Source organism: Genypterus blacodes, unplaced genomic scaffold (genome assembly GCF_046128005.1).
Source record: "Genypterus blacodes isolate CSIRO-AG114 ecotype Tasmania unplaced genomic scaffold, CSIRO-AGI_Gbla_v1 ptg000370l_1, whole genome shotgun sequence".
Lineage (NCBI taxonomy): Eukaryota > Metazoa > Chordata > Actinopteri > Ophidiiformes > Ophidiidae > Genypterus > Genypterus blacodes.
Genome location: NW_027467152.1, coordinates 160499 through 173064, shown reverse-complemented (window position 1 = coordinate 173064; position 12566 = coordinate 160499). Strand labels below are relative to the sequence as shown.

Sequence of the window (12566 nt, the reverse complement as noted above, 5' to 3'; positions counted from 1 at the left end):
AGCCGCTTGCAGCCACCCTGTTAGCCATTACACACACACCCGGGCCACAGGTGAGCACGTAGCAATCAATGCTATGCATGGTGGCGTCCACTGCATCCCTGTGCGAGTTCAGCAGTTACACGTCCAGAGTCTGAACGTCCTGTTTCAGGATATGGAAATGATGTGAAATCATATCAAGCTCAGTTTGGAAACATTTGCGTCGCCTCACTGAACTTGGCCTCAAAGTTTTTTTTTTTATGGTGGAAGCTGCAGTTTAGCGTGTGTCCTGTGAGGCTGGCGTCTCTGGATTTAAAGCTTATTTAAAGGAAGTGGAGGCGGCGGCTGCCAGTCTAAACACTCTCCGGCCCTGTTTGGTGCATTTTTACGAGGACGCGCTGACGATGATGTAGCGTGAAGAGCGGAGCGCCGCCGCCGAGTCTGCGTGGACCCGCAGGCCGTATATCTGCTCACGCTGCGTCCACACGCCGTTAAGAAGGACGAGTGTTTGTGAGACCGACTGGAGACTTTATGACGGCCTCCACTGAACACCGTAAACAGTGACGGAGCTGCTCTGCGGTGTGTTAGCGCTGCTGAGAGGGTGAAGGAAGGGGGGGGGGGAGCAAATGACAGAGCTATATATTACCCAGGAGCCCAGCAGCAAGGCAGCAGAGGCAGCGTCCACCTGTTTTGTGTCCAGCTCAGGACAAACTAGCAGGAGGAGGTGTGTGTGTGTGTGTGGGGGGGGTGGGGGGGGTCCCGCTGTAAAACGGAAAGGGAGCTGATAGCAGCAGATTAGACGGAGCTAAAAACGTCCGTCAGGACTACTAGAGGAATTTTAATGACCCCCGGGGGCGCTTATCTGGGGGGGCGATAAAGACGCGGAGACATCGAGGACAGGCGAGGGGACGAACTGTCCAACCATTGACTTTCATTTGAAGGATTTCTTTAAAAAAAACATGGTTTATACACAATGACGTCATGTTGATTTGACCTGTCTGTGTGTTTCACCCGCACACATTGAAGATGATATTACATAAGAAGTTACATACAAAGGAACCAGGTCATAAAATGAAACTGAACGGTCAAATAAATGATTGTTTTAGACTTTAAGGCCACCAAGCATTCCATGAATCACATGCAATATAGAGATAGTTATTAAAATATATATATTGGCTGTGTTGGCCCTTGACCTGACTCGACCGTGGATCACGGTCAAGCAGCGTCCGAACTCATTGTTGTGTCTCTGTGGGGAGCGTGCGGGTTTACGCACGAGCCAACGATGATGAAAAGCGCAATAGATTTATTCTATTCTATTTGTTGGGTCGAGGTAAGTAAGGCGCGATTAGAGGCCCATCAGAGCCCGGATGTGCCCAGTTTGGTTACATCATGAGGTGCAGCACTTTGTGAAGAATGAGCCCCGCCCACTCAACTTTAGCTGCAAAACAGAAGAAACTAATCAAAACACATCCTACAGGTAAAGTGTGTGTGTGTGTGTGTGTGTGTGTGTGTGTGTGTGGGGGGGGGGGGGGGGGTGCTTTTGGCACAAACATGTACCAAAAGCACGTCACACACTGCTGCCCCCCCTCTCGCGGACTTTCTGTTTTCCACACCCCCTCCCCCTGACATCACAGCAGGCAGAGGCGCTCCCTCGCCCTGGTCCAAAACTCTACTAAGCCAGGCTGTTCTGTTTGTCAGGGAGGAGACCTGCGTGGACAAACCCGGGACCAACACCCGCGTTTCCCAGCGATTCATGGCGATGAGGGATTCAAGAGGCTTAGGGCACCTCCAGTCACCAAAGAAGCGGCTGTTAACCGCAACTAGTTGTTAGAAGAAGAAGAAGAAAAGGGGAGTGGGTGTACATGTTACTCGGCGGGCTTCATTTCGTGGAGCTGGATGGCATGATGCTGCAGAGTCCGCTCACCTCCACGCCCTTTTCTGTCAAGGATATCCTCAAACTGGAGCAGCAGCAGCAGCAGCAGCAGCAGCAGCAGCAGTCCGGGGCCCTGGCGCTCCAGCACCGGGCCCAAACCCAGCGGCACTTGGCTGCGTCTCCCTCGCAGCATTTCCAAACTCCGCCGTCCTGCATGCTGGCCGGGGCCCGGGACAGCCCGTCCTTTTCGGACGGAGAGGACAACCTGGCTTACCTCAGTGCGCTGGCGGCGCGGGAGGAAGACCGCGGAGACACCAGTCTGTCCCCGGACATGTACGTCCACCCTGGGCTGCAGGGAGCCAAGCTGGAGCCTCCCGATGTGGACGAGCAGGAGAGCAGTGAGTTACAGCAGGGGATTCTACAACAACAGACAGAGGACGTGAAAGAATAGAATGAACGCGATGAGACGGAACACAGATTTTACAGACAAACTTACGAATACTGAGATAAATCATTAGCTTTAATTATCACTGTGTCAGGAGCGACGAAATCATTTGCATATTTGAACATCGAAATGACCCCTGACCTGTAAACAGATTACTGTCACAGCCAAACGGGAATCAGAAGGTTTTATACCGAGAAGAGCTATAAAAGAATGTGAGCCTGTTGCTGCAGTCAAATGGATTTGTCTTGGTTTTATTCCTAATATTTGGAGAGTTTATTTGCAAAAAGACAGAACTCGGTTTTTAGTAAAGTGTTAAAAAATGAAGCATTTGCTGTGCATTCAGAAGAACAGCAATGAAACTGAGGAGGAAAAGAAAAATACAAATAAACTAAAATAGAAGTGACAAAGTTTTGTTGGGTTACATTTAAACCAGTGGAATTTATTTTGTTATTATTATTATTTGGTGAGTAAAAATAATTTAGTCTGTGTTTACTGAATGAAATAAAAACGACTGAAAACTATAAATGGACTGTTTTTGCATATTAGCTCTTCATCCCTCGGCCTAAACAGAGTTTTTAAACCCTGCAGTTTATTCCACAATATGCAACCTGCTGCATGTTTGCGTCCCATATTTATTTTTTTTCCCTTAAAAATCTTACTTTCTCTAAAAATTTTGCCAAAACAAATACATTTTCTCTCCTCTACCCGTAAAACTGATAAATAAACAACCAATAACCGTCGGCGCTAATTTCTAATCTGCCTGCGTGAGGCCTGTAACAGTTACACACACCAGATTATCCCAATAAAGCCTTTATCAAATGGTGGCGGTCTGCATCAGTGAGGCCCGAGCCTGAGACGAATCTAGTAAAGTGTGCACATGTCAAACAGTGAGCGCAGCGCCTCTCATGATGTGTGCAGCACAAACCAGCAATTAGTTTAAAGAGGCTCGTAAAAGAAACGACACGGCAAAGCAGCGCCAACACACACCCCAGAGCAGCGCCAACACACACCCCGAGCAGCGTCTACACACACCCCAGAGCAGCGTCTACACACACCGCAGAGCAGCGTCTACCTGCGTTCAGACGTTTGAGGCCAGAGATGTTTGTGCGCAGACTATACAAATATATTCCTTGTTGTGTTTGATGAAGTTCTCATGGAGATTTGGTGGAAATTGAACACCGGTAAATGTAGAAATATTCCACTCTCTATGAACAGCTGCTTTAGAAAGACTTCCAGGCGGCTCAAACAGGTGGATTTATGGCGGAGAATCTGTGGGTATAAGATGTCATTGCGCTCCGTGTGTTAAGTGAGGTGTGATTATTAAGTATGGGAGAAGAATTCGTGATAAACATTCACCCTCTGTGCCATTTAGATTGTTTTATTTAAATGCCTTTTTAAAAGTCTTTTGTTATTTAGAGTAAGCACGTGTTTTTACCTGTAGTACTCCAAGTTTCCTGCACAGTCACTTAAAGTTCTCCTGTGGCTGCGATAAGGTTGATTTATGGATATGGTCCTGATGAAGATAACGCTCCGTGACTCTTATCGCACCTTCCTTTCCTTCCCAACCTGCCCAGAGAGTTGTGTGCTGGTGTGCCGGGAGGAGGCAGCGGAGGCCGGGCAGGCAGACCCGGACAGGCCGGCGCAGAAGCAGAGGAGCCGGCGGAGACCCAGGGTGCTCTTCTCCCAGGCGCAGGTCTTCGAGTTGGAGCGGCGCTTCAAGCAGCAGCGCTACCTGTCCGCCCCGGAGCGGGAGCACCTGGCGAGCACCCTCAAACTCACCTCCAACCAGGTGAAGATCTGGTTCCAGAACCGACGCTACAAGTGCAAACGCCAGCGGCAGGACAAGTCCCTGGAGGCGGCCGGGCAGCATCACCCTCCGCCGCCCAGGCGCGTCGCCGTGCCGGTGCTGGTCCGAGATGGGAAGCCGTGTCTGGGCGGCCCGCAGAGCTACGCCGCCGCTGCGCCTTACGGATCCAACCCGTACACTTACAACGGATACCCGGCATACACTTACAACAGCCCCGCGTATAACAGCAACTACAGCTGCACCTACAGCAGCATCCCCGCCCTGCCCCCGTCCAGCACTCCCAATGCCTTCATGAACATGAACTTGGGGAATGTGAGCGGCCTCGGCGGCTCTCCGCAGACCCAAGCGCACCAAGGGACAGCGGTCACGCCGTGCCAGGGCTCCCTGCAGGGGATCCGGGCCTGGTAGCCTGGTAGCCAGTTTTATTTTTCTATGGAGCTCTTTCATTTTGGTCTCACCGCAGCATTTCAGAAGTGTGTGTTAGTCCGCCAAGACACTTCAGAAAACAGTATTGCTTATATGTGGATGTGCGTTTGGATTCATCCTTCAGATTGAATGAACTTTCACATGCAGGACGGCAATAAAGATATTCAGAGCAATACTCTGATGGGGCAAATTGTCATGACTTTCAGGTAATTTAGATGGTATTTAAAGGTTGTGTCATTGCTGTGTGTGCTTCTCTTCAGGTCTGTGGGTCTCTAATGGACCCTTATGGATCCATGATCAGGTGTTAGAGCCTCTAAAGCTCCTCTACATGAAGACAGAAGCTTAGATACAGACTAACATGTTGACCTCTGACCGTATTGTAAAGGTGAATGTAGAGCAGATAAACATGCAGGGCGCCGTGAGGACAAATAGTAGAAGAAGAACAGAGATGTGAGGAGGTGTTAGCCTCATTACATCATCACACAGCTCACTGAGTGAAGCCAGGAGATACACTGAGCTTTTATTGTGGAGGGCAGAACTTTTATATTTGTTCTATAAGAAACCACAACATGGATCCATAAGGGTCCATTAGAGACCTACAGAGCTGAAGAGAAGGAGAACATCTACACACTGACACACACAGAGGAACACACAGAGTTGACGATGAAAAAGTTTGTCAAATGGCCAAATGAGCCCTGATGAACACGCCCCGCAGGTCCTTGTGCCTACAGCTTTGGCTGTGACTTAAAACGGCTACATCCGTGGAGTTTGGAGTGAAAGCTTAATTCAAATTTAATGTTGTGGTCCAATAATGATCGGTGCTGAAGCGAAGCACCGAGTCTGCGTATTTCTCTCACGCTGCAGCAGAAATATCTGGCTTTGTTTTGTCTGTGTAATGTGTTTAGCGTGTGGAGAGGATGGGATTGCTTTAAAGTGCTTTTGGTTCAACAGAGAATGGTTTGAGTCTATTTCACATCTATTCAAATAAATCCTAGAACTCAGACAAGGTGCGCTTGATTCTGTTGAAAGCCTAAAGACGCCGTCTCGTCCTTCATGTGACGCGTTAAAAATAAACCTTGATAACTACTCCGCCACCTTTTCGCTCTCGGCCATGCGGGTCGCTGCGGCTGTGAGTGCGGGGGTACATGAGGGGGAGAGCTGCTGGAGGAGGCCGGGCCACAGGAACGCTTTGTCCCGGTGCCAGGCGACGTGAAAGGAGGAAGTTATTCTCCATTTGAGGACGCGATTAGGCACCTAAAATACCCCCGAAGAGCGAGCTGGAGCCGGGCTAGGGCCGAGAATAATGGCTCTTATTGGATTGTGGGACAAAAGGTGTGTGGTAGGCCGAACCAGGCACTCAGAAAAGACAAAGGCGCACAGGGGCCGTGAGATTGACGTCCTAATATTCCCATTTGAGGAACAGACAGCGGGTTATTCTTTAAGTAGAATGAGGGGACAAGGAGGAAAAATGTGCTCACTTTTGTTTCCCTTCAGGAGGCCTGTTTTGTTCCCGGAGAAAGGCTCGACGAGATCCCCAGCCGAGAGGCTTCGGGGGCAACCGGGGATGGATGTGTGGGCAGCGGGAGGCGTTTGTGTGAAAGAAGGGGGTATTATTGCTACAAGTTTCACCATTTATCCAGAGAGCGAACGGGAGAAAGGAAGCCCGGCGAGGGGGGGGGGGGGGGGGGGGGGCTTCGCGTCTCGTAGGCTTTTATTTCACTTTGACGATGTTATTTTATCCATTATAACACAACGAGTCTTCTCATGGACAACGGCGCCAAGAACAACTACGGAATTAAGTTTAAAGGACTCAAAACAAAACCAAAGTGGACCGCTGGTGGCAAAAGTTGCAGGTTAGAAATGTTAAAGTGTAGCAGCAAACCGGGGTTGGGGGGGGGAGGGGGGGGGGCTTTGTTGATTTGGATCCTGCAGACTAAATTGACAATTAGGCACCGAATAACACGACCCGCAATCAAACCCGAAAGCAGCAGATTTAATGTGTAGATATTAATTAGCAAAGCAGATAGGGTGAATAAAATGTGTGTGTAATTTAACTGGGTTAGAAATGAACATAAAAACGGTGTGTGTGTGTGTGGGGGGGGGGGGGGGGGGGGGGGGGGGGGAATGCACATTTCTAAAATAACGGTCACACATCTAATTTAACTAACTTTACACACCAGAACCTGCAGATTGGTTTTGTGCTGCACGTGATCATTGGACCACAAACACACACACACACCAAGAGCAGAATAGCAGGGAACACGTTATGACATGTGGAGACCTGATTTACAAATTCTTCGTCTTTGTTGTGATGAATGTCGTGAGCTGATGCGCTCTGACGCTCAGTCAAACTCAGATTTACTGTGTTTGCGTGGAGGAAATGTTCGTTTCAATCCCGTTTATAAACAAGAGGCGAGAACATAAATCCACCAGTGTGTGTGTGTGTGTGTGTGTGTTATCTGCAGTGATCAGTGTGTCTACTTTCTGTGCCAGACTGTCGTCGGCTCGCAGTCAGATTGAGATCTGCGAGTGTGTGTGTTTGGGAATAAACACTGTTAGTCCATCAGAGCAGCATGAAGCCTCCTCAGCACTAATGGGGATTCATCGATTGGTAAACACAAAGCTGATAAGATCCGCACCAGGTGCTGCTTCAACAGCATGCGCAGAGAGCTGAGACACGTGGCCACACACACACACACATTACATTACATTACGATCATTTAGCAGACGCTTTTATCCAAAGCGACTTCCAATAAGTGTGTTGCACACACACACAAACACACAAACACACAAACACACACACGCGTTATATTTGATGTACTTGGTATGAAAATTCCAGCACATTTTATTTTCAAGTTTATTAAATTAATGATCATTAATTTATATTTTTATTGTTTTATTTTTTCTCGATACGAAAATTCATTGATTCTTCATTACGTTTATTTGTTTGCAGGGTTATTGAGTTTTTCCTCCTCGCTTTAATTATGACATCATAAACGCAGGAAAGGTCCAATGTTAACAAGTGTTAATATTTCACTCACACACACACACACACACACACACACACACACACACACACACACACACACACACACACACACACACACACACACACACACACACACACACACACACACACACACGCAATTTTGCTCTCACAACTCGCACAATTGGTTGGCGAGGAGCAGCACCCCCGCGATCAGGGCGATCACATGCATCCTGACAGGCCCAGACAGAACGAACGAACGCACACACACACACACACACACACACACACACACACACACACACACACACACACACACACACACACACACACACACACACACACACACACACACACACACACACACACACACACACTTTACTCTGCACATGAACGCAGCACAAACTGAAATAGAACACATGAAGAAGAGCCAGACCCACACTACAGCATGAAGGTCAGAGCATCAAACATCCTGCACCTTTTTGTTGAGTCCTAATATCTATCTCTCAGCCTCAGCAGATAAACACATTTAGGTTGGCGGTGGCTGCAGCAGACGACAAAGACAAATCTGTAATGGCACGATAACAGGGAATTACGGGAATTAAGAGAGCGTTTCCAGGATTGTTGTGTTGTGGACCACAAAGTACCAAAGGTTAGTAAAGGTGAAGTTAGGAGGGCAGTGAAGAGGCTGAAGAGTGGGAAGGCAGTTGATATACGTGTGGAGGTATGGAAGGGTCTGGGAGAGGTGGCACTAGAGTTTTTGACCCCGTTGTTCAACAAGATCTTAGAGAGCGAGAAGATACCTGAGGAAAGGGGGCGAAGTGTGAGGGTGGCGATCTTTAAGAACAAGGGAGACGGGCAGAGTTGTGGCAACTACAGGGGAATAAAGTTGATGTGCCACACAATGAAGCTGTGGGAAAGAGAAATAAAAACTAGGCTACGGACAGAAGTGAGCATTTGTGAACAGCAACATGGCTTCATGACAAGAAAGAGTACCACAGATGCAGTATTCACTTTAAGGATGTTGATGGAAACGTGCAGAGAAAGACAGAGGGAGCTCCATTGTGTCCTTGTAGATCTTGAAAAAGCTTATGACCGGATACCGAGAGAGGAAGTGTGGTGCTGTATGAGGAAGTGAGGTAGAGAAGTATGTTAGAGTGCTGCAGGACATGTATGAGAGCTGCAAGGCGGCAGTGAGGTGTGACGTAGGTGTGACAGAGGAGTTCAACGTGGAGGTGGGACTGCATCAAGGATCAGACATGAGACCCTTCCTGTTTGCCATTGTGATCTGTAGTGAGAGCAGGGAGCAGGTGGAGGAAAATCTGGAGAGGTGGAGGTACGCACAGGAAAGAAGAGGGATGAAGACGAGCTGCAGTAAGACAGAGTACATATGTGTGTGAATGAGAGGGACACAAGTGGAACAGTGAGGTTACAGGGAGAAAAGATCAAGAAGGAGGAGGATTTTAAGAACTTAGGGTCAACAGTCCAGAGCACCAGAGAGTGGAGAAGAGGTGAAGAAACGTGGGCAAGCAGGATGGAACGGCTGGAGAAAAGTGTCAGGAGTGATGTGTGACAAAAGAGTCTCAGCAAGAATGAGAGGAAAGGTGGACAAGACAGTGGTGAGACCAGAGATGCTGTTCAGTTTGGAGACAGAGGCACTGAGGAAGAGACAGGAGGAAGAGGTAGAGGTAGCAGAAATTAAAATGTTAAGGTTCTCTTCTCTGGGAGTGACGAGGATGGATAGGATCAGGAATGAGTTCATAAGAGGGACGACACATGTTAGATGTTTTGGAGATAAAGTCAGAGAGGCCAGACTGAGATGGTTTGGACATGTACAGAGGAGGGAGAGGGAATCTATTGGGAAAAGGATGCAAAGGTGGGAACTGCCAGGCAAGGAGGCCTAGAGGAAGACTGAAGAGGAGATCTATGGATGTAGTGAGGGAGGATATGACGTTAGTTGGTGTAAGAGAAGAGGATACAGAGGATAAGATCTCTCTCACACACACACACACACACACAGAGTTGTAAGGGTTAATTGGAGCGCAGCACTGCTCACTTAGACGACTGATCATGCTGGAACTCCTCCTGCTGGCTTGACGGCCGGAGCGCTGAAGTCTGTGGCTCTTAATAGGACACTGAGCCCCCCCTGCCCTTGCCCGTCAAACCACATCTGATAAAGCCGATATCAACTCTCTAGTGCGACCACATCAGGCTAGAATGGGGGTTAAACTTGTGGCTCCACCACAGCCCAAAGCCTGTTTGAAAGAGGGAGAGTTGAGCATCGAGTTTACCTCCGAAAGAACCTAGAAAAACCTCATCAATGCTACAGGAAGTGGGCGGGACAGGAGACGATGGTGGGATCTTATTGAGGCCTCAGTGCGGCGTGGCAAAACGAGGCCTCGGTACACTTGCAGATAAAAATGCTGAAAATCACAGGAACTCCACGGCGTCGAGGAGTTTGGCTGGAAATGAGAAATCCACCGATTGAAACGTTGACACCTACAGGCTGAAGTGTCCAAGTGCTCCTTGAAGCCTGTTCAGTGTCTCCTGTGTAATGCACGCTGACGTCAGCGCCGCAGGTTTCGCAACGGACATGGATGTTTGGAAATGTCTTCTTAAACGGTTTCCCGTGTCCTGGGGTGGGAGTCAGGGAGGAAGGCCGGGCCAAGAGGATGACTGCGGCTCGTCCATCAGTCTGAGATATCTAAATATTTATCCTGAGATCCACATTTATCCGTCCGCTGGCGCAGCTTTCTGGGTCAAAAACGCTATGTTTCTGGGAAGATCCAGAGGTAAACGCTGTTTATCCGACGCTAACCACCGAGATTTATCCCCACTGTCACTGTTTACAATAACACGCATAAATTGCCGTGCGAGCTCCGCTGAAAATCATTAGAGGCATTCATTTGAATCCCACTCCAGCTGGGAAAATCTGGGGCCGAGAAGTGAATGGAGTGAAGTTCTGCCTTCTCTCAGCCACTGACAACCAAGAAGCTCTTGAGCAAGGCACCTACAAAGAAGCTCTGGCAGAAGTGGAACGTTGTGTTTGCATTTTGGCTTTACTCTGACTTCTACTGGGTCATTGTGAAGTAAATTTGTTGCATAATGAAGGAATTTTAAAGTGAGATGCTGGCGATTTCACAAGATATCTTAAATGTCAGTAAGTTTGTATCCGTTCCATCTCTTCAGGTCTGTAGGTCTCTAATGGACCCTGATGGATCCATGATCAGGTGTTAGAGCCTCTAAAGCTCCTCTACATGAAGACAGAAGCTGAGATACAGACTAACATGTTGACCTCTGACATATTGTTTTTTAATGGATCATGGCCCTGGTGGAAATTGAAGTTATTAAATTAAAATACATATAACTGAATTCCTGATTGAACATCATCTGCTCTCCACAGATGATACAAGAAGAGATTGCCAGGAGAAATAAATACCTCCGGTTTCATTTCAGGTGCTAACCAGACTCTTGGGATATTTCCTAATTCTCCAAGAACGTATTCAGGCCTGGAAAATGCAATTGTAAACCCAGTTTCCCCGTGAGTTGGAGTGCAGGAGCTCTGTTTGGATGAAGGTAAGATGTGCACACAGGTATCTGTAGGCGTTCCCCATCTCATTTATCTCTGTATCTCATCAACACACACACGCACACACACGCCTGATGTTGACCTTGGCTCTGACCAAAGCCATTGACGTGCGGCCTACAGACGAGGGCCTGACCTCACCTGCCAAAGACCTTCCTGTCCAACAAAATGGATTGCGTACATTTCACCACAGGAATGCTGAAGAAGAACAGAGGGAAGGAAAAGGGGCAGCGCTGGGGCGTAAAGTGACACGAGAGACATGACAGACAACATTTTAGCTTGTAGGCCGCAGGGAATGACAACAAACACGGGGCTTGGAGTGCAACAGGATCCTCCGTAACGGAGAGGTGCGGGGGGGGAGGCGCAGGCTTTTTTATGTGCGGCGGCTTCATCCTCAGAGGTACTGAGAGACAAAACAACTGGAATAGCTTCTGCAGCATACGAGATGATGCTGCTTCAGTGAGCTGGGAGGAGATCTGTGCTCTTTTTTAACACAGTAGGATCCTCTGGCTACGGCCTGAGGTCGAGTCAATGCATGGAGAAGTGTTACGTCACTCCTGAGGCTCTGCATTTGATCAATTAGATAGCAGGTCATGGTGAGGAGAAATCCTTTATAGTTGGATTAGGAACTCTAGGAACTCAGCTGTCAGGACTCACCTTTGGAACAAGGAGCTTGGAGGATGCATTCAGACGTCTCCTTGGGTGCCCTGGTGGGGAAGTTCTTCCAGACACGCCTGAGCAACAAGGAGCTCATGGTAGAGAGCCAGAGGAACACTGAGCGACCCGGGTGTCTCCTCTGGCAGAGCAGACTGGGTCATTCTGTAGGAGGACCTCAGAGGAAGCTGGAGGACATCTGGGCACAATTGAACCTGCTGCTTTAGAGATCTGGATCTGAACCAACACAAATCCTCTACGTACATGAAGACGTACACGGCTTCATTTTATCCTGTCGCCATGGAGACAAACCATTTCCAGTTACTTTGCCTTAAGGGAAATGTATTCATTACACATTTCATCACCATGCTGCATTGATAGATAGATTATCAGTCAAAAGGTGGCTGGTTGAGGAAGAACGCATCACAAAATCTTTGTTACATTTGTTTGTTTTCAAGAGAAGATGATTGAAGAAAATATTGAAATATAAATGAGATAAGATTGACTTCTATTTTGGGGGAAATAACTGCAATATTGCCCAAAAAATATAATCTACAGATTAATCGCAATAATGATCTGTTGATAAATCGTTGAAAAAAATAATGGTTAGGTGCAAGAAAAACACACTGCAGACACAAACCAACATTTCTCTGCTGGTTTGCTTGGAGTGTAAAGCAGCTCAGCCGTTTCCTGTCGCTCCATCAAGTAGCTTCAGTACATTTAGCTTGTGGTGCAGCCAGCTACGTTGTTCTGAGCGGCTCGGCTGTGGCTGAGCTGCTTTCCTCTCGGCACAATAAGAGGCGCAGACAGGTG

General features: G+C 48.1%; 1 protein-coding gene across 1 annotated transcript; it reads left to right on the top strand.

The window, feature by feature from the left end:
* Window positions 1-1677: 1677 nt before the first annotated feature.
* LOC142989089 (homeobox protein Nkx-2.5-like) lies at window positions 1678-4509 on the top strand. Its single transcript, XM_076138475.1, has 2 exons — window positions 1678-2247; window positions 3869-4509. Exons 1-2 carry the CDS (start codon window positions 1839-1841, stop codon window positions 4507-4509), a joined length of 1050 nt encoding a protein of 349 aa, XP_075994590.1. The 5' UTR covers window positions 1678-1838.
* The last annotated feature ends 8057 nt before the right edge of the window (window positions 4510-12566 follow it).